This window comes from Ochotona princeps, chromosome 14, assembly GCF_030435755.1.
Source record: "Ochotona princeps isolate mOchPri1 chromosome 14, mOchPri1.hap1, whole genome shotgun sequence".
NCBI lineage: Eukaryota > Metazoa > Chordata > Mammalia > Lagomorpha > Ochotonidae > Ochotona > Ochotona princeps.
Window position 1 is genome coordinate 33,842,716 of NC_080845.1, and position 25,513 is coordinate 33,868,228.

The 25,513-nt window shown below is 42.8% G+C and overlaps 1 protein-coding gene across 1 annotated transcript in view; it reads left to right on the top strand.

Moving 5' to 3' along the window:
* The first annotated feature begins 11,054 nt into the window (after positions 1-11,054).
* RIGI (RNA sensor RIG-I) overlaps positions 11,055-25,513 on the top strand; it is a 48,068-nt gene continuing 33,609 nt past the window's right edge. The window contains exons 1-5 of the mRNA XM_004581059.4: positions 11,055-11,274; positions 20,282-20,416; positions 22,432-22,613; positions 23,501-23,648; positions 24,912-25,034. Of these exons, the coding sequence (XP_004581116.2) occupies positions 11,169-11,274; positions 20,282-20,416; positions 22,432-22,613; positions 23,501-23,648; positions 24,912-25,034 (694 nt within the window). The 5' untranslated portion in view covers positions 11,055-11,168. The remainder of the gene's footprint in view (positions 11,275-20,281; positions 20,417-22,431; positions 22,614-23,500; positions 23,649-24,911; positions 25,035-25,513) is intronic.

Consider the following 25,513-nt stretch of genomic DNA (forward strand, 5'->3'; position numbering starts at 1 on the left):
GATCCTTTTTAACAGCAAGCAGGTTTGCCTCCAATGATGTTGTGTTGGTACCACTCATAGCCTCTCAGATTAAAGAAATTGAAGTTCTGCTTTATGACTTTCTCATATATTCTACATTCAACTCATCAGCAGATCATGGGGTTTGAGGATTGTATGTTGTGAAAATTCACCCTTCGAGTGCCATAGTTTTCATCCAAGATGCCATCCTCTTGCTGCAGTTAGCGCTGTAGCTTCTTACCTAGTCCCTCTCTGTCACTGGTACATTTTCCTCCGCCACAGTGAGAGTCTGGAAATATGAATCAGATCATGTTGTCCTTCCTCATCAAAATCCTACAGTGGTTTCCCTTCGTATCAAGGGCTTAAGACCAAAATCATTACAGCCTGCAAGGCCTTGTGTGAAGTGCTTTGGCAATCTCTGCCACTCCCATTCTGGTGGCCCTGCCTATGTCCTTTACTTTTGCAGCCTGAGTTCAATCCTCTGCCAGGGCTTTTTTTACTTTTGCTTCTCTGTGAGTAAAACACTCTTCACCCAAAAGACTTTCATCGTTTATGGCTTCCCTGACCAATAAGTCCAATGTAAATAGCATTTACTACTGCTTATTCCTTGATCCTTTCTTTTCATTGTACAGGTGATCACCTAACACCTACTTTTCTTTTTCCTGCCCTGGAATATATGGTGAAGTTCTGAGTTTACCATCCATTTTTAGTCATGCCTCAAGTGTCAAACCAGATACTTGAAATACATCCTTTATTTTTTTCTTCTTTCCACTACCAGTCATTCAGTCCCATGTCTAAAATGTATCTCAAGCAATTACTTCCACTCCCCACAGCCTGTTCCTTCTCTGTGCCCGTATCTCTTGAGTCCTCTTTCAACTCCTGTGTGCGTTTTGGGCAGGAGCCAGAGAGAGGTGTTTAAAATTTTAATCATATGTTACTTAAAACTGTGCAATATATTTCCACAGAACTTCATTCCTTGCACAAAAGGCCTTGTTGATCTTTCCAACTCCATTCTATACCATTTCTGCCTTGTTCACAGAGTTCCTGCTGCAAGTGTCCTTTGCTTTGCCTTTCTGATCCCTTTGTGTATTCTGTGTTTTTTTTAAATTGGGTGATTCCTTCTCAGTGTTAAGGATTCAACAGAAATGTGTTATCAGAAAATTATCTTTTATCCCTTATTATTTTCCCCCACATCCTGTCACAGCTGGCAGTGACTTATTTATATTTGTACATTTTGCTTTTTCCTCTCCCTGTCAGGCTGTTTAAGTTCATAAGGGACATTCTTTCCCCTTATCGCTGTGTTGAATTAATGTCCAGATGAGGAGAAGGTCTAAGATCTCTGCCCAGGCCATCCCATGACATTTCCTTTTTTTTCCTTCCCCTTGATCAAATTTTACCTATCAATCTTATGGTTAGTAGGTTCCAAAATACTCCAGTTGGGGATCCCAGTCCTTTGAGATAGGAGTTAACACTGTATTTGCCGAAATTTTATAAGCCATTTGTCACTCAGGAATGCATTTTGTGTGTGTCTGTGTGTGTATTTTTGACTAGTGGGAGAAAAGTGTGTCTTTACCTTTTCAAAGGAGTTTTTACAGGTTTTCTCACTTAGAAACCCAGACCCACAGGCAGGGGTAGAGTAGCTTTTAGGAAATAACAATTGTAAGCATGGACAAAACAAAAAGAACTGTTGGAAAAAATAAGACCCTCCAGACAAATAAAACATTAAATGTAGACAGACCTTTCAAAGAAACTGCACTGGGACTGAATGATGGATTCGGCATTTCATCTGAAAGCCTCTCTAAGTCTGTATGGAGGCCAGAACGAAGCAAACCCAGAGTCACTGTGTTTAAAGATGAACCCTATGCCTGGCATGATGGCTCAATGGCCAAATACATTATAAGCACCAGGATTCCATATGGGTCCCAGTTCCTGTCCCAGATGTTCCACTTCCCATCTGGCTCCCTGCTCATGGCCTGGAACGGCAGTAGAGGATGGCCCAAAGCCTTCAGACCCTGCATCCACATGGGAAACCGAGAAGAGGCTCCTGGATTTGGGTCAGCTCAGCTCTGGCTATTGCAACCATTTGGGGATTTGATCAGTGGAAGATGGAAGATCTTTCTGTGTCTCAAATCTGCCTTTTCAATAAAAATAAATAAATCTTAAGAAAAAAAAAAAAAGGAAAGGACCAACAGGCAGTCAGAGTTACTGGATTTGCAGGGTAGAATTTCTTGATTCCTTGTTTGATTTCTCAGTGTCCACCTAGCTCTTCTCCAGATATTTCAGAAACAGGAAGCATAGAGACCCGAAATCTTGTATATAACAGATTTATTCAAAAATTAGCTGACCTTAGAATGCTTATGTTTGGGGAAGGTTCAAGGAGTAGGCCTGCACTGAAAGAAGATTCAGAACCTGAGCCCAGCCCTTGGGCCATTTTAGGTGTTTGGGAAATGAACAATGGGTCAGAGCACAAAATCAAATTTTATCAAGCAAGAAAAACATGAAAAATTATACAGTTGAAGATTTTAATAATTACTTGAGAGTTTTTAAAAAGTAGGGATAAGGGAGATTTGAACCACACTATAAGCCTACTGTGTATGAATATATATATAAGTATACCCATGAACTGCAGAGTATACAATGCTGAGTGTACCTGTATGCAAAGAAAATGCATGTGCTGATCCACAAACCAAGTTTTTGTAAAGGTACAAAAGGTTGACATATTACTGTATATGCTCTGTGAACATGCATATTAAAATCAGTAACACTAGGAAAAGCCTATATTCAAAAAATGGACAGCATACTTCTAAGTAATAGATAAGTTGAAAAATGGAAACCAGAAACTCAAATTGAAATGACATTGAAAACTATCAAAATTTGTGAGCTGTTAGGCTTTTTCATATTTGAAAAAGGAAGTTTGTAGAAAAGAAAAATCAGTAATCTTGACCTCTTCCTTCAGTAAAAGAGCAAATCAAACCCATTGGAAGAAGAAAGGAATAATGATTGTGCAGATGTTGAAAGCTGAAGGCTGGGCATAGGGTCAGTGTTTAAGACACTGCGTGAGGATGTCGCATTCCATATCAGAATCACTAGACTCAAATTGGCTCCACTCCCGTTTCCAGTGCACTGCTAATGTGTGTGTTGGGAAGTAGCAGGTGATGATTCAGTTACCTGGGGCCCTAGCACCATGTGGGAGTGAACTTGTAAATGGAAAAACCCCTAGGCCTGTTTCTTATTCATTACAACAAAAGAATAGTATTTTTATAAAATAGAAAACAAATTTATCACAGCAAAGGATGGTTCTCTGAAAAGACAAAACTGGCAAGTCTCTGATAAGATGGAATTTTTAAAAAAGATTATATTTATTGGAAAGGCAGATATACAGAGAGGAGGAGAGACAGAGAGAAAGATCCATCCGATGGTTCACTCCCCAAGTGGCCACAATGGCTGGAGCTGAGCCAATCCGAAGCCAGCAGCCAGGAGCTTCCTCCGGGTCTCCCATGCAGGTGCAGTGTCCCAAGACTTTGGGTAATCCTTGACTGCCTTCCCAGGCCACAAGTAGGGAGCTGGATAGGAAGCGGGCTGCCGGGTCCAGAACCGGCGCCCATATGGGTTCCCAGTGTGTTCAAGGCAAGGACTTCAACCACTATGCTATCGCATCAGACCGAAGATGTAAATTTTTAGGAAAGAAAAACTATAAAAAAACTTAGTTCAATATATTTGCTGATTTAGAAGACAAACATGTTTAGGGATTAACTTTGCACAGTGATTTGTGGATTGAGCAGCTGCAAACTGGAAGTGGTTTGAATTGCCACCAGAGGGAGGAGGTTAAAGGAAATGTTTTTGAAGCATGAGTCTGGGAACAGCAAATAAATTTATTTGGCTAAAGTGCAAGCAGTTGCCTTATTAGAACTATTTGGGCTATACAGGTGAGAAGTCAAGACAACATAAGTAATACTTGGTTGTTTACCTATGATTTGCTAAACTCACATTTGATTTGGTCTACTAACACCTCTCCCATTCAGTTATTTTAACATTTGAAATATAACCTAAACAAATTCAGTATAAATTTTTAAAGGTGTGTATCTAGTAAAGAAATTGAATTCATTATAAAAAATCTTCAAAGAAAACTATCCAAAATACATTTGTTGATTCCTGTTAGATATTTAAGGGAGAAATTATATCAATCTTACACAAACTCTTGTTTTTTGAATTTAACAACCCTGGCAACAAAACCTGACAAAGATATTAGAAGAAAAGAAAAAGACTCAGCAGTAAAACCTGACCAAGATAATATGGGGGCAAAAACCAGATGAACATCTGTCGTAAGCACAGACAGAAAAACGTTTATGAAAATACTTTTGAGTCCAGAAATGCAGAAAAAGTATGTTCTATAATCCCAGGAGTACTGCATTGGCTTAACACTCCAAAATCAATCAGTGAATGGGTAGGTGCAGTGGTTAAAATGAGTCATTGCTACCCATGTGGGGGACCCAGATCAAATTCTGGGGTGTTGGCACTGGTCAGGTCCAGCCCTGTATTTATGGGCACTGGAAAAGTGAACTATTAGATAGAAGAAGGTTTTTGTCTTTGTGCTTCTACTTTTCAGATAAAATGAAAAAAAATTTAAATGAGATTTTATATGTTAACATGTTTTACCTTGTTAAATGGAGAAAAGCATTCCAACAGTTCAACACCATTCATAATAAAAACTGAACAAATAAGAAGTAAAATTAATCAGTCTCATAAAGGGCATCAAAGAAATTCCTACAGCTCATGTCATAATAAAGGTGAAGCTGATCATTTCTCCAATGAGATTAATAATAAAGTGTGGGTGTCAGCCCTTGTCAGGTTTTGTTACTTCTGTTATGTGCTTTGAGAGGCAGTGATAGGGATTGAGCTGCCATCTGCTGGTTCACTCACCAAATACCCACCAGATCAAGAACAGGTTGGATTCACACTTGGTTCCAAGAACATGATCCTGTTGTCTCATGTGGTTGGCAGGAGCCCAATCAATTGAGCCATTACTATCTGTCCCAGCATCCACATTAGTAGAAAGCTTTAGCGAAAAGCCAGGAATCAAACTCGGGTCCTCTAATATGAGGACATCTTAACGGATAGATTGAAAAATGACTCCAGTTCTCACCATTCAGATCCAGATTTCACCCTAAGCTGTGCAGTAAGGAACTTCAACAAGAAGCTTAGAAGAAGAAGGGGAAAAAAATAACAGGCATAAATAATGAAAATGAAATAGGGCTGTCTATGTTTATGCCTGACACGATTGTTTACCTAGAAAAATTTGGAGAAAACTCATAATAATTACCAAAACTGATAAATGAATTTAGCAGTGTGGCACATAAGATTAGCAAACAAAAATGGCTTGGATTTCTGTGCAGTAGTACTGAATGATTTGAAAATGAAAATTTCAAAAAAAAAAACCACAGTAGCATTAAAGAAAAAAAATACTAAATATAACCTGATAAAAACATGTGTAAGACTGAACTGAGAGAAACTGAAGACAAATATATAGATCTGTCATTACAAGGATTAAAAGACATCAGCCAATGAACCTTAGAAGGATTTCCTCAGTCTTAGAGCAATGAAAACAACAGCAACTTAGAACTATCAGAACCACCTTAAGCAGCACATTTGGAACATGCTCCACACTGGGGACCCTGGGATGACTTCGGGGAGCCATCCCCCGTGCACAGGTACGACTGGTTAAGATGCTGGAAGATGCTGTATTCCATTCTCTCCCCACTTTACTCAGCAACAAAAAGATAAAAGTATGTTAGAAACTGTTGTCTCATTCACTTTAACCCATTCCTCAACTCTTCCCACCCTAAACAAAGTCCGTAAGGTCATGCATCCCACACAACTACGTAAACATAAGAAAATGAATTATTAAAAAGTTTCATTAAATATTAGAGCAATTAGGGATAACTGATATCTATGTTAAGTCTTCTGCTCTGTGTACATGGATGTTTAATCCCACTTAAAAATTCTTTCGGGTATTTTGTATTACTATCATTTTCTTCAATTTAATCTTTATACATTTTGCAATTGTCATTTTTAATTTATTGATAGTTTATAAATTCATGAGAGTAAGCAAACTGGCTGGTTAACCCATGTCTCCTCAGAGATGAGAAGGGAGCCTGGCATACATAATAGACACTCATAAAGAGATAGTGAGTGAAGAGAGGAAGGGTTGTTGCTGGGCCCGCTGAGATCCAGTGTGAAGAGAGGAAGGAATGATGTCTCCTAGCTCTGAAAGAATCACTCAGTACCTTAGTCTCCATAGATTTGCTATTCTCAACATTTCACAAGAATGGAATCACACAACACATAGTCTTTATGACTGGCTTCTTTCACTTAGCATACCATTCTCAAGCCTAATCCATGTTGTACCATGTATCATTCCTTTTTTATTGCCCAGTAATATTCCACTATAGGAATCATATTGCACTTTGTTTAACCCCTCTTCAGTTAACACGCATTTGTGATGTATACACATTTAGTTTACTATGAATAATAGTGCTACCAACATTCACGTACAACTTTCTTTGTAAATATCTGTATTTATTTCTCTTGGCTATCCACCTAAGAGTTGGCAGCATCACTTATATTAACTCCATTTTTAACTTTGTAGGGAACTATCTAACCACTTTCCAAAGGAGCTGCACTATGTTACATTCCCACCAACAAATCTAGGAGGATTCCAAATCTCACACGTGCCTGTCAATTCTCACGTGCCTATGATTATTATTATTTGCCTTTTGGGAGGCATAAATGGCCAAGACTAGACCAGACTGAAGTTCAGAGCCATAAGCTCATTCTGTTCTTCCACATGAATGGCAGAACCTTGAGCTCCCACCACTGCATTAGAGGGTTTGCTACAGCAGGAAGCAGAAATCCAGAACCAGAGCAAGTGGCACACCAGGCATTAGGATGTGGGACGCAGCTAGCTGAACCACTAGGTTAAGGCCGACCCTGTTGTCAGTACTTCTGTTCGTCTGTATTACCATCCGGCTGCTGCAGGCGCAAATTACCGTCAAACATGAGGCTTAACACAATGTCAATTCCTTCTCTCACAGTGTCAGGGACCACAAGTCTGACATCCATGTCTCAGCAGGGTCACACTTCCTCAGAAATCTCTAAGGGAGAATGCATTCCCTGCTCTTCCCAGCTTCTGGGGACTCTGACCTCCCTGGGCTTCTGACTGCACTCCCTCTAGCCCCTGTCCTCACATCCCCACTGCTTGGTCTGGCCTGTGGTAACATCACTCCCATCTCTCTCTGCCTGTCTTCACAGGGAGTGTCTTTGCCTCTCTATGCATGCTGTCTTCCTAAAGGGACATCAGCCATGCTGGGTAAGGGCATGCCCACCCTGAGAAGGGGGAAAGGGCTCACCTTACTCCAATTTCACCTCATATTCATTAACTCTGTAAGAACCTACTTCAAGGAAGCTCACATTCTAAGGTGCTGGGAATTAGGACTTCAACTTACCATTTGGTGGGACACGATTCAACCTAAAGCAGCAACCCAGCTTGTTGCTCCTGTACCTTCCTTGGGCCCCACCCCCCACTCTACCCCATTCCTTCACATCAGTCTATCCTGTTCTTAAACCCAGTCCTTATACAGTCATGCACCTGCTCCCAGGCTCCCATGCTGCTTGGTGTTTCTTTAGACATGTGACCAGTCGTTATTGAGGTAGCACATGGAGGTGCAGATTTATCCAAGCCACAGATGGAGACACTAACTGCCTCCCTGGATCTTGAGCTGTTTGGATTTACTGTGACTATGGTCAGACCCTCTGTGCCATCAGCTGGCCACATCAGAAGATGAAGTGATCATCTACTCAGAAACACTGGGAGGGAAAAAAGCATCTTTGGCGAAAGACACTATTTCCCATGATGCCATCCTCAGCTTCCCCAGGTAGAATTTCTTGTGTCTGATTTCTCAGTGTCCACTTAGCACTTCTCCTGCTGAATAAAGGCCTGTGACTCCAAAAGGATATCCCCCCAAATTCCATAGTCTACATGGAGGAATACCCTGATGCATCCTGGACAAGCTCAGAAGAAGACAAACACTGCCATGTAGAGGAAACCATGCAGGTTCTCCAGAAGAGACGTGGCTTCCATGCTCCATCCCCAAAAGGCAAGTAGTGCAAATAACTACACTCTATGAACACACTTGGTAGAGAAAAAAAAAAGCGTTGGGTGGACAGCACGGTGGCATGGCATTCTGATCATCTGTCTGCGGCACTGGCATCCCGTATGGCACCAATTTGTGTCCTGGCTGCTCCCCTTCCTTTCCAGCTTCCTGCCTGTGGCCTGGGAAAGCATCCGAGGAAGGTGCGCTCAAACACTAGGGACCCTGCACCCTTTGAGAGGCCCAGCAGAGGCTCCTGGCTCCTGGCTTCGGCTCAGCTCCCGAGTCCTGACAGTGTATAAGCCCGAGTTTGGGCCTAACCACTCTGCTTCCTGACTCATCACATGATCCTTTTTCTGCACACACAACACCACTACCGTCTGCCACCCTCACCAAACACCGAATCAAGGGGCCATCTGATCTTAGACTGGGTCTCTGACAACCTGAGCTACATAAACCTCTTCTCCTCCATGAGACAACACAATAGCTAAAACTTATTTAGTGCCAGGAACATTTCAAATTCTCATTGTAGAAACAACACGGCATACAACAAGGAGATTTTGTATTCTTGCTCAAAAGAAAATTTGCTCTTCCGATGATAAAAATAAACACAGCCGCAATGTAAACATTTTAAGCAGTGCATGAGAAGTACATATAAAAAGCCACACTGCACGGAATCACACATCATACTCTGGAAAAGAGCCCTCTGAGTATCAAATTATATACATTAAAATAAAGAGCTATTACTCTTTCTCATTCATCGATAGATTGCATGCCATTTCCCATCAGTACATATGGATCTACATCAACATTTTACTAACTGTGCTGTTTTATAGCATAAAGCCATGTGTATTTCATCTACCTTTCTTAAAACGCAGTTAAACTGTGCTTAGTACAAACACATCTAGGTCTTTGCTTGCTCTACCATGCTTTCCTGAGAGTTAAAACTCAGATTAGGATGTGACTTAGCAGTGCATAGCATAAAGCACTGACATATGGCACCCACTGCCTTCCAAATGACTATCCTTGTTGACCTCCATCCAACCTTTGAATGCTCATTTCCCTCAACAACATGAATTTGCTCAATTTTCACAATCCTGGCAAAGCCATGAGAAAAAACAGAGAAGAAAGACTACTTTCAATAGTTTGTTTTGTCCTTTAGCAACTTTTTTCTTTTCTCAAGATATATTTACTTGAAACTCATAGTTAGAGGGAGAGCCTGAGCTCTTCCATCATCATTCACTTCCAAACAGCTGTGCCAGTCTCACTCTGGGAGTCAGGAGCTCCTTCCAGTCGCCCCCCCGCGCCCTCCCATGGGTGCAGAGGCCCAAGGCCTTTGGCCATCCTCTGCTACTTCTCCAGGCCACGGCAGGGAGTTGGATCCGAAGTAGAGCAGCTGGCATCACAGGCAGAGGATGAGGCCACCATGTCATCCCCAGCTGCTTTAACAAATGTCCTGTTCCAATTCCAGAACAAGTTTTCTGCCGGGGTCATTCACCTTTCCTCTGAACTGGATTTGTGAGATTCCTTTGTGCATAGCAAGCTGTTCTGGTACTGGAAAATTACCCTTTGCTAAGGCGCTGCAATTAAACAGAATAAATTCTAATCGCACCAATAATTCACAGAAAAGTTTCCTAACTTTTATGTGTTGCTTTCCTTTTAGCTGACAGGCTTTTTTTGGAGCCAATCTGGCTGTGTTTTTTGTTTTTTTAATTCTTGAATAAAATTCATTAATTCATCAGTTTACTTTTGAAACACCAATAAGTCCATTTTCTTTGAGTACACTCTCAGTGGTATCTAAAATATGAACTAAGTGAGCTACTTCCTATCTTCAATGTAAGTTTTTAAAGTTCTTTCTACGAGAGGCAGACAGAAAGAGAAGGCAGGGGAAGGGAGGGAACGAGGGTTCCCATAGACTGGGTCACGCCCCAAATGGCCACAGTTGGCAGAGCTGGGCAGGTTTTAGGACCAGAAGCTGGCAGCACAATTTAGGTCTACCACCTCAGTGGCAGGAACCCAACTGACAGGAGTGATCTCAACTGCCGTCGAGGGTCTGCACACGTGAGAAGCTGAAATCAGAATCCACAGCCAAGGCTTGAACTCAGGTCCTCCCAGGGAAGATGAAAATTATTTGATAAAGGCTATGAGTGTGATTCTGAGATAGAACATAACATCTAAAACCTATTTAGTGCCGTCAACTTCAATTCTCAGTATGCTCACAGATGTTATTCTGATTTTCAGGATGATGAAACCAAGGTTTAGGCAAGTTAGGACATTTCCCCAAAGTTGAAGAACCCATATACTAGAGAATGAGATATTTCAAGGTACACTTCGAGAGAAATATGACAGACATGTCTGCTGGCAGATGCTGGCATGCTGGATGGTGCAACGTGTCAAGCCACCACTGGTGACAGAGACATCCTGCACTAGAGTGCTATCTGAGCAAACCCAGCTGTTGTGCTTTCGATTTAGCTTCCTGCTAACACAGTTGGGCAGGCAGTGGCCCAACAGCATGGGTGCCTGCCATTCAGTGGAAGACCACAGTGGAGTTCCTGGCTCCTGGCTTCAGCTTTGTGCAGACCCGGCTGTTGTGACCATTTGGCTGTCAACCAGCGAATGGAAGCTCACTCTAATCTCTGTCTGCTACTCAGAACTTTCCAGTAAGGAAATAAATCTCCTAAAAAAGATTTATCTGTACTCTAACACAGGGTAATTAATAAATAATTTAAAAAAGCATTTTGCAGGACTCTTCTTCGGTTTCCTTCCGCCTGGGTGAGCTGGAAAGGGAACCTGGCTGAGCTGGGGGAGTGTGCTGCCAAGAGCTCAATTCAGCCGCCCACAGCTTTAGCCAGTTGTAGTTTCGATTCTCCCTGTGGTGGTTGGAAATTCCCAGGTAGCCCCGCCTCTCAGCCAGGGTGAAAACCCGCCCTCCAGCCTTCCCAGCAGGCTTTCTCCAGCCCTGCTTTAAACAGCAGCGGAGGCTGCAGCCAAGCGGGGTAAATTCGGTCGGGAACCTAGACCAGCATGACAGCGGAGCAGCGGAAAAACCTGGAAGCCTTCAGCGACTATGTCAGGAGGACCCTGGACCCTACCTACATCCTGAGCTACATGAACCCCTGGCTTAGGGAGGGTGAGTGGACCCCCAGCTGCGCCTGCCGTGCCCCCTTCTGCCCCCTTCTGCTCCCTTCCTCTTGGGGGTAAGAAAACAAGACTTGCTTTCCCCAGGCTTTTGTCCTTTCTTTAAACTGGTGTTTCTAGGGAGACTAGAGATGGGGACTTTTAGGAGCCCTTGGAAGCCCCACTAGGGAAACAGAACCACCTTGGTGCCAGGACTTGCTTAGAGTGCACATTTGTTTGGGCCCAAAGCTGGGGAAAGAAGCTGCCCTTTTCATGTATTTCCTCTCATCTTTAGGTCAGCTGTGTAACTGCCTTTGTTCTGGCATCAGAGGTTGAGAAATAAGATCCAGGGCCTTCCTATTTAGTATGCATTAGAGTCAACGTATGTATCAGGTGGGGCGCGAGGGTGAGGACAGCTGTGCGCAGCTCATGTGGACGTGGGATGGTGTCCAACAGCAGAGGAAGTTGCTGCCTCCTCTGCTAGTCTTCCGGGTTTTGTTTGTGCTTCCAAATAATGGGAAGTCGTGAAGTGCCATGCTGATGGCTCCAGGCTCCTGATGAGTGTGAGCACACCTGTTGTAGACATTGCTGGAGGAATCACTTCATTGTGCAGTCCTGTCTGCTCTCACTGCTTGAACCTGGGTCTCCGTGTGAACCATTCCCCGAGCCAAGACATTTGTTCTAAATGACAGACCTTTGTGGTCAGTAATCTGATAATCATCTCAAATGCATCCAAGGCACACAGAAGATGCCAATCTGGGTAGTCACATTCAGAGGGATCCTGGCTGCGACCATGTGAGAGGCAGGATGGCACTCCGGAAGCTGAGAAAGGCTCTGAGAGAGCTTGTCGCTGGACAGAAAGAGCTAGGAAAGAGCTGAAACAGCAGCAAGCTGTGCGGACAGAGGGGCCTCCTGATAAACCAAGGCAGAGGAGAAAGAATCGATAGCGGGAGGGGGTGGGCTGGGGGCGGAGGGGTCGGAGGGGGAAGCATGACTATGAGAACTGAACACATCAGAACTGAAGAAATGTTCCGGCCAGCTGAGCCAGTAACGTGGACACGGCGAAGGATCTGGGGATGAGGCACCTACACGGAGACCAGAGATGGTGGAAGTCTGTCTCCCAGGCTTGCTTTTATTGCCTCCTCTCTTGACCTTTCACCTATTTCTTGTTTACTCTTTCCCCCCCACACCCTCATTAGCAGAACATTGGATACAGCTGAAATCAATTGGATCAGGTGCTTCGAGCCCCAAGCCCATTCCCTGTAGTGCTCAGGTTAACAAGTGCTAACCAACTCCTTAGCCCACAACAAAGAAACAGTCTATGGCCTTACCCCCCTTATCGCTGCCACCTTGTCTGATCTTGGAAGCTAGGCAGGGTCGGGCCTGGTTAGTACTTGGATGGGAGACCTGAAGAGCCCTTGATGTTGTTAAGGCAAAATGGCAGAGATCTTCCATCTGCTGTTCGATCCCCAAAGGGTTGCAACTACTGGGCTGGTTGAGGCAGAAGCCAGGAACCCACAACTCCACCTTGGTCTCTAATGTGGGGGTGACAGCGTCCAAGGACTGGGCCATCTTCCACTGCTCTCCCAGGTGTGTTAGAGAGCTGGCTTAGAGGGAGCACAGCCAGGACTGAACTAGTGCTCCGATGGGAGATGCAGTGTCACAGGTCCCATGGCAGGAAGTGTCACAAGTGTCACGGCAGCCCCAGGAACTTTATCTTGGCTTTGGCATTGCTGACTGTTGGGACCACCCACAGCAGTGGTTTCTGTGGATTTGGAGTTGTGGTAGAGCTGTAGAATGGCCAGGAAACTAACTGCAAGAAGAAACTGGGGCATACACAGCAAGTTAGAAAGAAGGGAAAGTAAGTATGGCCAGGTCTTTTGAAAACATAGCCAAGGTAAACAGTATAACAGAGGCCGTGTTTATGGTAGTGGACACTCTGTATGATGGCAATTCCGATCGCACAATCTGAGCACAGTGAGAACGAAAGAGAAATAATAGAAGAAAAACTGCACTTACCTAAGAAAGAAGCAGCAATCTGTATAATTAGTGTAAATGGAAGGGAATCCTGTTTCTACATACCTTGGTAGGATTTTGTAAGCATTGAAGAAAAACTAGTAAGATTACTTAGACTTCTTGTAATGGAATCAGTATCAAGTTGGTCTCTGCTATCTCGATAATGTTAAAGTAACTAGACAAAATTTTGAGGGTAAAGCAGGGTCCCTGATTTTATATCCAGCTAGTTTCTTTTTAAGCAATGTTTTGTTTTTTTATTTTGTTGCTTGACTTTTTTTAATTGGATAGTCCGATGTACAGAGGGGAGGAGAGACAGGAAGATCTGTCCGTTGATTCACTCCCCAAGCAGGCACAATGGCCAGAGCCGAGCCGACATGAAGTCTGGAGCCAGGAGCTTCTTCGGGGTCTGCTATGCGGGTGCAGGGTCCACTGGGATGAGAACCAGTGCCCATATGGGATCCAGTCGCTTGTAAGGTGAGGACTTCAGCTGCTAGGCTATTGCGCGGGGCCCGGACAGCCAGTTTTTAAAGCTTGAATTACTTTTGAGATTTTTAATGAAGATTTACTTATTTTTATCGGAAAGGCAAATCTACAGAGAGAAGGAGAGACAGAAAAGTCTTCTGTCTGCTGGTTCACTCCCCAATTGCCTGCAACAGCTGGCGCTGAGCTGATCCAATTAGGAGACAGGAACTCTTTCTGGGTCTCTTGCACAGGTGCAGCGTCCCAAGGCTTTGAGTCATCCTCTGCTAGTTTAGTATTGACAAGCCAGATAAGTGTTAAGATCTAACTGATCTGTTTAATATTGTAGGGTCAGTTTTGGAAGTGTCTATATATATATGTATATGTCTACCTATATAGTCTTTTGTAAAAAACATGAGATGTATTAATTTATTTGAAAGCCAGAATAACAGAGGGAAAGGTGTAGACAGAAAGATCTTTCACCTGCTGTTTCATCCCCCAGATGCCCTGAACTAGGCCTGACCAAACCCGGGGCGAGGTGCTGCACCTGGATCTCCCAAGTGGGTGTAAGGGCCCTAGTACTTGGGCCGTTAGCTGCTGCTTTTCCGAGGCTGTTAGCAGGGAGCCGACTGGAAGTGGAGCACCCAGGACATGATCCAGTGCCCAGGTAGGGTGGGGTGGCAGCTGTCGCAAGAGTTAGCTTAGTCTGCTACAGCATGGCACAAGGTAATGTATATTCAATTTAATACTCCATATCCTACTCCTCCAGTTCTTAATTACCCTGTGTTAGAGTACAGATAAATCTTTTTTAGGAGATTTATTTCCTTACTGGAAAGTTCTGAGTAGCAGACAGAGATTAGAGTGAGCTTCCATTCGCTGGTTGACAGCCAAATGGTCACAACAGCCGGGTCTGCACAAAGCTGAAGCCAGGAGCCAGGAACTCCACTGTGGTCTTCCACTGAATGGCAGGCACCCATGCTGTTGGGCCACTGCCTGCCCAACTGTGTTAGCAGGAAGCTAAATCGAAAGCACAACAGCTGGGTTTGCTCAGATAGCACTCTAGTGCAGGATGTCTCTGTCACCAGTGGTGGCTTGACACATTGCACCATCCAGCATGCCAGCATCTGCCAGCAGACATGTCTGTCATATTTCTCTCGAAGTGTACCTTGAAATATCTCATTCTCTAGTATATGGGTTCTTCAACTTTGGGGAAATGTCCTAACTTGCCTAAACCTTGGTTTCATCATCCTGAAAATCAGAATAACATCTGTGAGCATACTGAGAATCGAAGTTGACGGCACTAAATAGGTTTTAGATGTTATGTTCTATCTCAGAATCACACTCATAGCCTTTATCAAATAATTTTCATCTTCCCTGGGAGGACCTGGGTTCAAGCCTTGGCTGTGGATTCTGATTTCAGCTTCTCACGTGTGCAGACCCTCGACGGCAGTTGAGATCACTCCTGTCAGTTGGGTTCCTGCCACTGAGGTGGTAGACCTAAATTGTGCTGCCAGCTTCTGGTCCTAAAACCTGCCCAGCTCTGCCAACTGTGGCCATTTGGGGCGTGACCCAGTCTATGGGAACCCTCGTTCCCTCCCTTCCCCTGCCTTCTCTTTCTGTCTGCCTCTCGTAGAAAGAACTTTAAAAACTTACATTGAAGATAGGAAGTAGCTCACTTAGTTCATATTTTAGATACCACTGAGAGTGTACTCAAAGAAAATGGACTTATTGGTGTTTCAAAAGTAAACTGATGAATTAATGAATTTTATTCAAGAATTAAAAAAACAAAAAACACAGCCAGATTGGCTCCAAAAAAAGCCTGTCAGCTAAAAGGAAAGCAACACATAAAAGTTAGGAAACTTTTCTGTGAATTATTGGTGCGATTAGAATTTATTCTGTTTAATTGCAGCGCCTTAGCAAAGGGTAATTTTCCAGTACCAGAACAGCTTGCTATGCACAAAGGAATCTCACAAATCCAGTTCAGAGGAAAGGTGAATGACCCCGGCAGAAAACTTGTTCTGGAATTGGAACAGGACATTTGTTAAAGCAGCTGGGGATGACATGGTGGCCTCATCCTCTGCCTGTGATGCCAGCTGCTCTACTTCGGATCCAACTCCCTGCCGTGGCCTGGAGAAGTAGCAGAGGATGGCCAAAGGCCTTGGGCCTCTGCACCCATGGGGGGCGAGGGGGGCTGGAAGGAGCTCCTGACTCCCAGAGTGAGACTGGCACAGCTGTTTGGAAGTGAATGATGATGGAAGAGCTCAGGCTCTCCCTCTAACTATGAGTTTCAAGTAAATATATCTTGAGAAAAGAAAAAAGTTGCTAAAGGACAAAACAAACTATTGAAAGTAGTCTTTCTTCTCTGTTTTTTCTCATGGCTTTGCCAGGATTGTGAAAATTGAGCAAATTCATGTTGTTGAGGGAAATGAGCATTCAAAGGTTGGATGGAGGTCAACAAGGATAGTCATTTGGAAGGCAGTGGGTGCCATATGTCAGTGCTTTATGCTATGCACTGCTAAGTCACATCCTAATCTGAGTTTTAACTCTCAGGAAAGCATGGTAGAGCAAGCAAAGACCTAGATGTGTTTGTACTAAGCACAGTTTAACTGCGTTTTAAGAAAGGTAGATGAAATACACATGGCTTTATGCTATAAAACAGCACAGTTAGTAAAATGTTGATGTAGATCCATATGTACTGATGGGAAATGGCATGCAATCTATCGATGAATGAGAAAGAGTAATAGCTCTTTATTTTAATGTATATAATTTGATACTCAGAGGGCTCTTTTCCAGAGTATGATGTGTGATTCCGTGCAGTGTGGCTTTTTATATGTACTTCTCATGCACTGCTTAAAATGTTTGCATTGCGGCTGTGTTTATTTTTATCATCGGAAGAGCAAATTTTCTTTTGAGCAAGAATACAAAATCTCCTTGTTGTATGCCGTGTTGTTTCTACAATGAGAATTTGAAATGTTCCTGGCACTAAATAAGTTTTAGCTATTGTGTTGTCTCATGGAGGAGAAGAGGTTTATGTAGCTCAGGTTGTCAGAGACCCAGTCTAAGATCAGATGGCCCCTTGACTCGGTGTTTGGTGAGGGTGGCAGACGGTAGTGGTGTTGTGTGTGCAGAAAAAGGATCATGTGATGAGTCAGGAAGCAGAGTGGTTAGGCCCAAACTCGGGCTTATACACTGTCAGGACTCGAGAGCTGAGCCGAAGCCAGGAGCCAGGAGCCTCTGCTGGGCCTCTCAAAGGGTGCAGGGTCCCTAGTGTTTGAGCGCACCTTCCTCGGATGCTTTCCCAGGCCACAGGCAGGAAGCTGGAAAGGAAGGGGAGCAGCCAGGACACAAATTGGTACCATACGGGATGCCAGTGCCGCAGACAGATGATCAGAATGCCATGCCACCGTGCTGGCCACCCAATGCTTTTTTTTTTTCTCTACCAAGTGTGTTCATAGAGTGTAGTTATTTGCACTACTTGCCTTTTGGGGATGGAGCATGGAAGCCACGTCTCTTCTGGAGAACCTGCATGGTTTCCTCTACATGGCAGTGTTTGTCTTCTTCTGAGCTTGTCCAGGATGCATCAGGGTATTCCTCCATGTAGACTATGGAATTTGGGGGGATATCCTTTTGGAGTCACAGGCCTTTATTCAGCAGGAGAAGTGCTAAGTGGACACTGAGAAATTAGACACAAGAAATTCTACCTGGGGAAGCTGAGGATGGCATCATGGGAAATAGTGTCTTTCCCCAAAGATGCTTTTTTCCCTCCCAGTGTTTCTGAGTAGATGATCACTTCATCTTCTGATGTGGCCAGCTGATGGCACAGAGGGTCTGACCATGGTCACAGTAAATCCAAACAGCTCAAGATCCAGGGAGGCAGTTAGTGTCTCCATCTGTGGCTTGGATAAATCTGCACCTCCATGTGCTACCTCAATAACGACTGGTCACATGTCTAAAGAAACACCAAGCAGCATGGGAGCCTGGGAGCAGGTGCATGACTGTATAAGGACTGGGTTTAAGAACAGGATAGACTGATGTGAAGGAATGGGGTAGAGTGGGGGGTGGGGCCCAAGGAAGGTAGCAGGAGCAACAAGCTGGGTTGCTGCTTTAGGTTGAATCGTGTCCCACCAAATGGTAAGTTGAAGTCCTAATTCCCAGCACCTTAGAATGTGAGCTTCTTTGAAGTAGGTTCTTACAGAGTTAATGAATATGAGGTGAAATTGGAGTAAGGTGAGCCCTTTCCCCCTTCTCAGGGTGGGCATGCCCTCACCCAGCATGGCTGATGTCTCTTTAGGAAGACAGCATGCATAGAGAGGCAAAGACACTCCCTGTGAAGACAGGCAGAGAGAGATGGGAGTGATGTTACCACAGGCCAGACCAAGCAGTGGGGATGTGAGGACAGGGGCTAGAGGGAGTGCAGTCAGAAGCCCAGGGAGGTCAGAGTCCCCAGAAGCTGGGAAGAGCAGGGAATGCATTCTCCCTTAGAGATTTCTGAGGAAGTGTGACCCTGCTGAGACATGGATGTCAGACTTGTGGTCCCTGACACTGTGAGAGAAGGAATTTACATTGTGTTAAGCCTCATGTTTGACGGTAATTTGCGCCTGCAGCAGCCGGATGGTAATACAGACGAACAGAAGTACTGACAACAGGGTCGGCCTTAACCTAGTGGTTCAGCTAGCTGCGTCCCCATCCTAATGCCTGGTGTGCCACTTGCTCTGGTTCTGGATTTCTGCTTCCTGCTGTAGCAAACCCTCTAATGCAGTGGTGGGAGCTCAAGGTTCTGCCATTCATGTGGAAGAACAGAATGAGCTTATGGCTCTGAACTTCAGTCTGGTCTAGTCTTGGCCATTTATGCCTCCCAAAAGGCAAATAATAATAATCATAGGCACGTGAGAATTGACAGGCACGTGTGAGATTTGGAATCCTCCTAGATTTGTTGGTGGGAATGTAACATAGTGCAGCTCCTTTGGAAAGTGGTTAGATAGTTCCCTACAAAGTTAAAAATGGAGTTAATATAAGTGATGCTGCCAACTCTTAGGTGGATAGCCAAGAGAAATAAATACAGATATTTACAAAGAAAGTTGTATGTGAATGTTGGTAGCACTATTATTCATAGTAAACTAAATGTGTATACATCACAAATACGTGTTAACTGAAGAGGGGTTAAACAAAGTGCAATATGATTCCTATAGTGGAATATTACTGGGCAATAAAAAAAGAATGATACATGGTACAACATGGATTAGGCTTGAGAATGGTATGCTAAGTGAAAGAAGCCAGTCATAAAGACTACGTGTTGTGTGATTCCATTAATGTGAAATGTTGAGAATAGCAAATCTATGGAGACTAAGGTAATGAGTGATTCTTTCAGAGCTAGGAGACATCATTCCTTCCTCTCTTCACACTGGATTTTAGCAGGCGGAGCCATGACCCTTCCTCTCTTCACTCACTATCTCTTTATGAGTGTCTATTATGTATGCCAGGTTCTCTTCTCATCTCTGAGGAGACATGGGTTAACCAGCCAGTTTGCTTACTCTCATGAATCTATAAACTATCAACAATTTAAAAAACAAGTCGGGGTACGGGGTGATAGCGTAGTTGTTAAGGTCCTTGCCTTGAATGCCTGGGATCCCATATGGGCACTGGTTCTAATCCTAGCTGGTCCACTTCCCATCCAGCTCCCTGATTGTTGCCCGGGAAAGCAGTGGAAGAAAGCCCAAAGCCTTGGGACCCTGCACCGAGCATGGGAGTCCCAGAAGAGGCTCCTGGCATCGGATTGGCTCAGCTCCAGCCGTTGTGGCCGCTTGGGGAGTGATTCATCAGACCGAAGATCTTCCTCTCTGTCTCTCCTCTCTGTATATCCGCCTTTCCAATAAAAATTTTTAAAAAATCAGGTCGTAGTAAGCCAGTAGTTTTATCTCAACTTTCTGGGCATGGCATTTTGATACAGTCACAGTGGCCTGTACATTGGTAGGCTGTTTCTGGCAAGTGATACTGCTCTACAATTCCCTTCAGGTGTTTTCTCATTGTCTCTTTGTCTGTCTGCTTGTCATTGCAAAAACCTTGATAAAGCACCGTGAAAGAATCCTCATTTACTTCTAACTGCTGATCAAGTCCATTGTAATTGTTACTGAGACCACCAAGTGTTTCCCCTCACACTTTTTTCAATCAGCATTTGAATCAGCCCTTTTACCAGTAACAGTAACAATAATAAGTGGTCAACATGTCAGATGAAGGCATAGTTCTTCCTTTGAGCCTGTTGCTGGCATGATTTTTCCCTTATTGTGGGCTTTTTCAGGTATTGAAGACATTGTCTTTGAGTGTGTTCTCAGACATTAATATCTGACTAGGATTTTCCATAGAATGTGGGAAGGGTGGATGTAAAAGCATGGGGCAGTGGTGGGCAGACAATTTTCTGCTCTCTGAAAGTTCTTTCCTGTGTTGTGAGTTGTTCACATGCTTTCCCCCTCTTGGCTAGGTCTGGCAACCCTATTCTAGTCTCTTCCACTGCTTAGGGATTGATGGGTTAATCTTGGTTCTCTTTGTAGATGAAATGCAGTATATTCAGGCTGAGAAAAACAACAAGGGCCCATTGGAGGCTGCCTCACTTTTTCTCAAGTACCTGCTGCAGCTCCAGGAAGAAGGCTGGTTTCGTGGCTTTTTGGATGCCTTAAGCCATGCAGGTCAGTTTATTCTTTTTGCAAATCCAAGTGACTTCCTGTAGAATGCTGTAAATGTGTAAAGCTGTGTGTTCTGATGTGTCAGCATATGCTTCATGTCTTAGTCTGAGGCAATGTAAATACTATCCTCAGCCAGATGATCTCATTGTCTACAGAGATTATCCTAATGAATGGGCGAGTGTGTTAAGATTACTGGATAGATGAGTAAAATCATTATGAAAATGTTAGTTGCATTTTTACTCACTGAAAGGAAATGGAAAACAAAACAAGTGCATAATAGTAGTAAAAATTTACTGTATAATAATAGTTGTGATAAAGTGTATAAAGTCCAAATTGAAGAAAATGGTAGTAGTATAAAATGCGTGAAACAAATCTTAAGTGGGATTATACATCTATGCACACAGAGCATAGGCGCACACAGAGCATTGCTTTGTCTTTTGTTAAAAATTTATTCCAATGGGTTTGGGTTTTTGTTTTTTTGGTAGTTATCGGGTATGAGATTTCTTCTTTCTTTTTCAGAATGGTGCCAACACTATTGAGATTTGTATGTTCATTTGTTGCAACTTTGCTGAATTTATTTCTTAGGTCTAACAAATTATTGGTTCAATTATTGCAGATAACATGCTCTTACATGATATTTGATGCAGTCCAGCAGTAAAGTCCTTGCCTTTTCTTTGGTGGGAAAGCTTTTGTAACTGATTCAATCTCAGTACTTGTTATTGGTCTTATCAAAATGTTCTATTTCCCACATGAGTGGCAGGGGCAGCTTTTGCTGCTTTTTCTAGGCCATTAACAGGAAACTGGGTCGAAAATGGAACAAACAGGTTGTGAACATACACCCATATCAAATGCCAACATTGCAGGCAGCAGCTTTACCTGCTACACCATAACTCTGCCCCATGATGGCATACAGTTGATGTCATTAGCATATTAGTAATACACTTTGCTGAACTTGGTCTCTAACTCATTACTTGTTCATTTATACCTATATACATTAAGGGGATTAGATTTCTCTCAACAGAATCCAACATTTCTCCTCTCAAAGCCATTTCTGCACACAGCAGCTTCTTTAAGATGGCCTTGGGTACTTAGGCACATAGGAATAAAATCCATTCTCTTACTGTGCTAGTGAAGAGACTGTGAGCTGTGGTTGTGCAAGATTGCAATTCTGTTAGATATCCTAAGAGCAAAATATTCCTGGATTGTTTCAGTTGGAAGTTACTTTTTCCTCATTAAGTTTCCCATTTAGTTACTATCCTTTTCTTGAAATAATGTTAAAAAGATATATACTTTAAAATTTCTCTTTTCCTTTGCTTTCTTAGCTGCTTTCCTGGGAAGTGAGAATTAAACATGTTGGATTTGACTCATTTAGATATCATGGGTTATGAGCGAAGTTTGTAAGGTCACTTTGGAAGCAAGGTCAAAGCACATGTATGGGCCCGGCGGCATGGCCTAGCGGCTAAAGTCCTCGCCTTGAAAGCCCCGGGATCCCATATGGGCGCCGGTTCTAATCCCGGCAGCTCCGCTTCCCATCCAGCTCCCTGCTTGTGGCCTGGGAAAGCAGTCGAGGATGGCCCAAAGCTTTGGGACCCTGCACCCACGTGGGAGACCCAGAAGAGGTTCCAGGTTCCCAGCATCGGATTGGCGTGTACCGGCCCGTTGCGGCTCACTTGGGGAGTGAAACATCGGATGGAAGATCTTCCTCTCTGTCTCTCCTCCTCTCTGTATATCCGGCTTTCCAATAACAATAAAAATCTAAAAAAAAAAAAAAAAAAAAAAAAGCACATGTACGACTTCAAATTTGTTATTGGTGGTTTGTCCTAAAGATAGTAATCATTGCTAGAAGAATTCAAGTGTTTGTGTCTTAAATGAATATTGTTTGCTTTTTCAAAAATTAAGGTAATGTTCCTATTTTTTTTGAGTAACATCTCTATACATGTGAATGTGATTTCTCTGATAATAGTTTCAATATATTTTTAAAATTAAGTTTAGCTCATCTAACTCTATTTTCTTTTCAGGTTATTCTGGACTTCATGAAGCCATTGTAGATTGGAATTTCAAAAAAATTGAACAGTTAGAACAGCATAGATTACTTTTAAAACGTTTACAACCAGTATTTAAAGACAAGATTAATCCAATAGAGATCCTTCCCGAAATATCTGACTGCATAATTAATCAGGAATATGAAGAAATTATGCAGGTATGTTCATACACAACACTAAAATTGGGGGAAGTAGTTTGAACATAAGAGTATCTTGTGTTTTTCCTACTGTTTTAGAGCTGAGAAAGATCATTGAAACCCACAAAAATCCTTATTATATAATGCATAATTACCTAGAAAAGTACCTTTAATGTGAACTAATCTTTGTCAGTGTTACTTTTCAGATTTTTCTGTATTTTCAGTTAAAATTATTTGTCTGAATAATTTTTGCAAATTGAAATAAAATCAAACAGCTCAGCAAACAAAGACTAAAAGGCTGAGACTAATGGTTAAGCAGTTAGGCTGTAGACACAGAATCATTTTTAGAGTCTTGGCTGAACCATTTCTTAATGTATGATAGTTTTAAATTACTTTAGCCCTTCTTACCATCTTTTTTGACATGCATAAAATGAGAATAGTAGAAGTGCTGATATTTTTAAGTATTTACATATGCCTGGCCTATCAATAATATATTCATAATGCATTCCCTTCTTATCAATACTGAGGTCATGTAAATCTACTCTAAAAAGTCATGTGATGTGTTATATTTTGTTATATCCATCTGCATTTTACTTTGTGCCAGTATCTTCATATTGTGAATGGTTGTCAAATGGAGTAATTCTTTTCCTAATATTGCTGGTGATGAAAGGTATAAGAGCTCAGGGCGATGAGAAAGCTTGGCTTGACGTAATGATACAGGTGTGTAAAGGATCAGGATAAAGGAAAGAGTTGTAAAAGATTGATGAATGTGAGGGAAAATGGTAATGCACCGTATTGTGTGGTGATTTTAAATTGGGTAGTACTTGAATCGACATTTTGGTATTGAAAATTCGTGCAAGAAAAACTTCTGAAATAATTGACCAATAGACTGCCTTTGCCTTGCTTAGGTTTGCACCAACAGGGGGAGGATGGCAGGTGCAGAGAAGCTGGTCGAATGCCTTACCAGATCAGACAAGGAAAACTGGCCCAAAACTTTACAACTTGCTTTGGAGAATGTTAACAACGAGTTCAGTAAACTTTGGATGGCAGAGGGAGGTAGGTTATTCTAAGAACTTGTAGATGGTGAGCAGTGTCCTCCTGGCTGTGCTTTGAGCTCACTCATTCTGTGTGTTTTTGCTTACCAGCAGAGGTGTTTTCCCCTTCTGATAGCTAGGAATGCACTCTAGTGAGAGACCAGCATGAAGTCTAGTTGTAGGAGGGAGGTGTAGCTACTTGCCTACAGAATTTGGTTGGTTGCATATGATCTCTAAAAATGTACCAGGACAAATTGCTCTCATCCAACATGAAGCCATCTTACCCATAGAATTTTTTTTTAAAGATTTTTATTATTGGAAAGCTGGATATACAGAGAGGAGGAGAGACAGAGAGGAAGATCTTCCATCTGATGTTTCCCCCCAAGTGGCCGCAAAGGGTCCGATGCCGGAAACCAGGAACCTCTTCTGGGTCTCCCATGCACGGGTGCAGGGTCCCAAAGCTTAGGGCCGTCCTCTCCTGCTTTCCCAGGCCACCAGCAGGGAACTGGATGGGAAGTGGAGCTGCCGGGATAAGAACCGGCGCCCATATGGGATCCCGGTGCGTTCAAGGCGAGGACTTTAGCCGCTAGGCCACGCCGCCGGGCCCACCCATAGAATTTGAGGAAGATAAAGTGTAATCTTCATCCTGGCATAGATATCAAAAAAATACCTTGGGAATTCTAGAATTATAATTTCAAGTTCTAAGATTTACTTCCTTTTCAAAGTTGAGTCATGTTAGCCATTGCCTAGTTCTCTTGATAAGAGGAGACAATTTGATTATATGGGTAATCATTTGGCGTCTTGAAGCTAACATCTCAAAGCATTATTTAAAGGCTAATTTTGAAATCATCTAAGTGTCTAGTCTTAGCTTTGCTTAAGCTTCTTAAACTGTCTATAAAAACATATGTCTGATTTCTTGGGTCAAGGGTGGGTCAGACATAGAAGGTACGAGTGTCTGCTAAGTGAGGTGGCTGTTCTCATGTAGATATAATATGCATATAAATATTTTGGAGTCTTGTTAAAATGAATCTTGAGACTCAAGTCTAACACATTCCTGAAGTTGCTGATCCCCATTCCACACTTGGAATTATATAATCCTGAATAACTTTGAAGTTCAAACTCTAAACGGAGATAAAAGTCAAAACAGTTATTTAAGAGCAAATGGGGGTTGGTTGTCAGAATTATTAATGGAAGGTTGGAGTTTTAATAATTTTTGGGGGGGTTCACCATCAAACTATACTCAGATTATGTTAAGGTTCTGAAATGTTTTTCTGATTTCACGAAGATGCTAAAGGTGTTGAAACTGAATATCTTGAGGAGGATTACGTGGAAACTTCCAGCATACATATTGTCTACCAGGAAGAGCCAGAATGCCAGAATCTCAGTCAGAATTCCTGTCTACCTGCAGGTACTGGCGTTGCTCGTTCTTTTCCGTAACATTGCGCCTCTGGTATTTTATGTAGAAACTCTCTTGGCAATGCCAAAAGTCACAGTCTTGTGAAAAGTTGTTTTGTTTTTTTTAAGAAGTCTAAGGAAGAAAAGAAAGTGTAAAAGTAGATACTTTTCTAGAATTCTAATTGCCATTCTTTTTCCATAGCTGCTGCCTGTCCTGTAAAAACTTTTTATCACTGAAAGTATGTACATGTCAATGTGATAAACACAGTGAGTCCCACCAGAAGTGTGTATAAAATTTTAAATCAGCCTTCCTTTCTAAAGAGATACTTCTATTAATTGTGAGCTAGTTTGCAGTTTCCTTTATTAAGATCCCAGATGCCATTCAAGTGGGTGAGGGTGTTGCCCTATGCACGCGTGCTAGGCCTAAGGGTCAAAGAGGGCTGAGTTGGAGCCTGTAGGGTTTGCCAAAGGGTTGCGTCTTCTAAGGAGCTC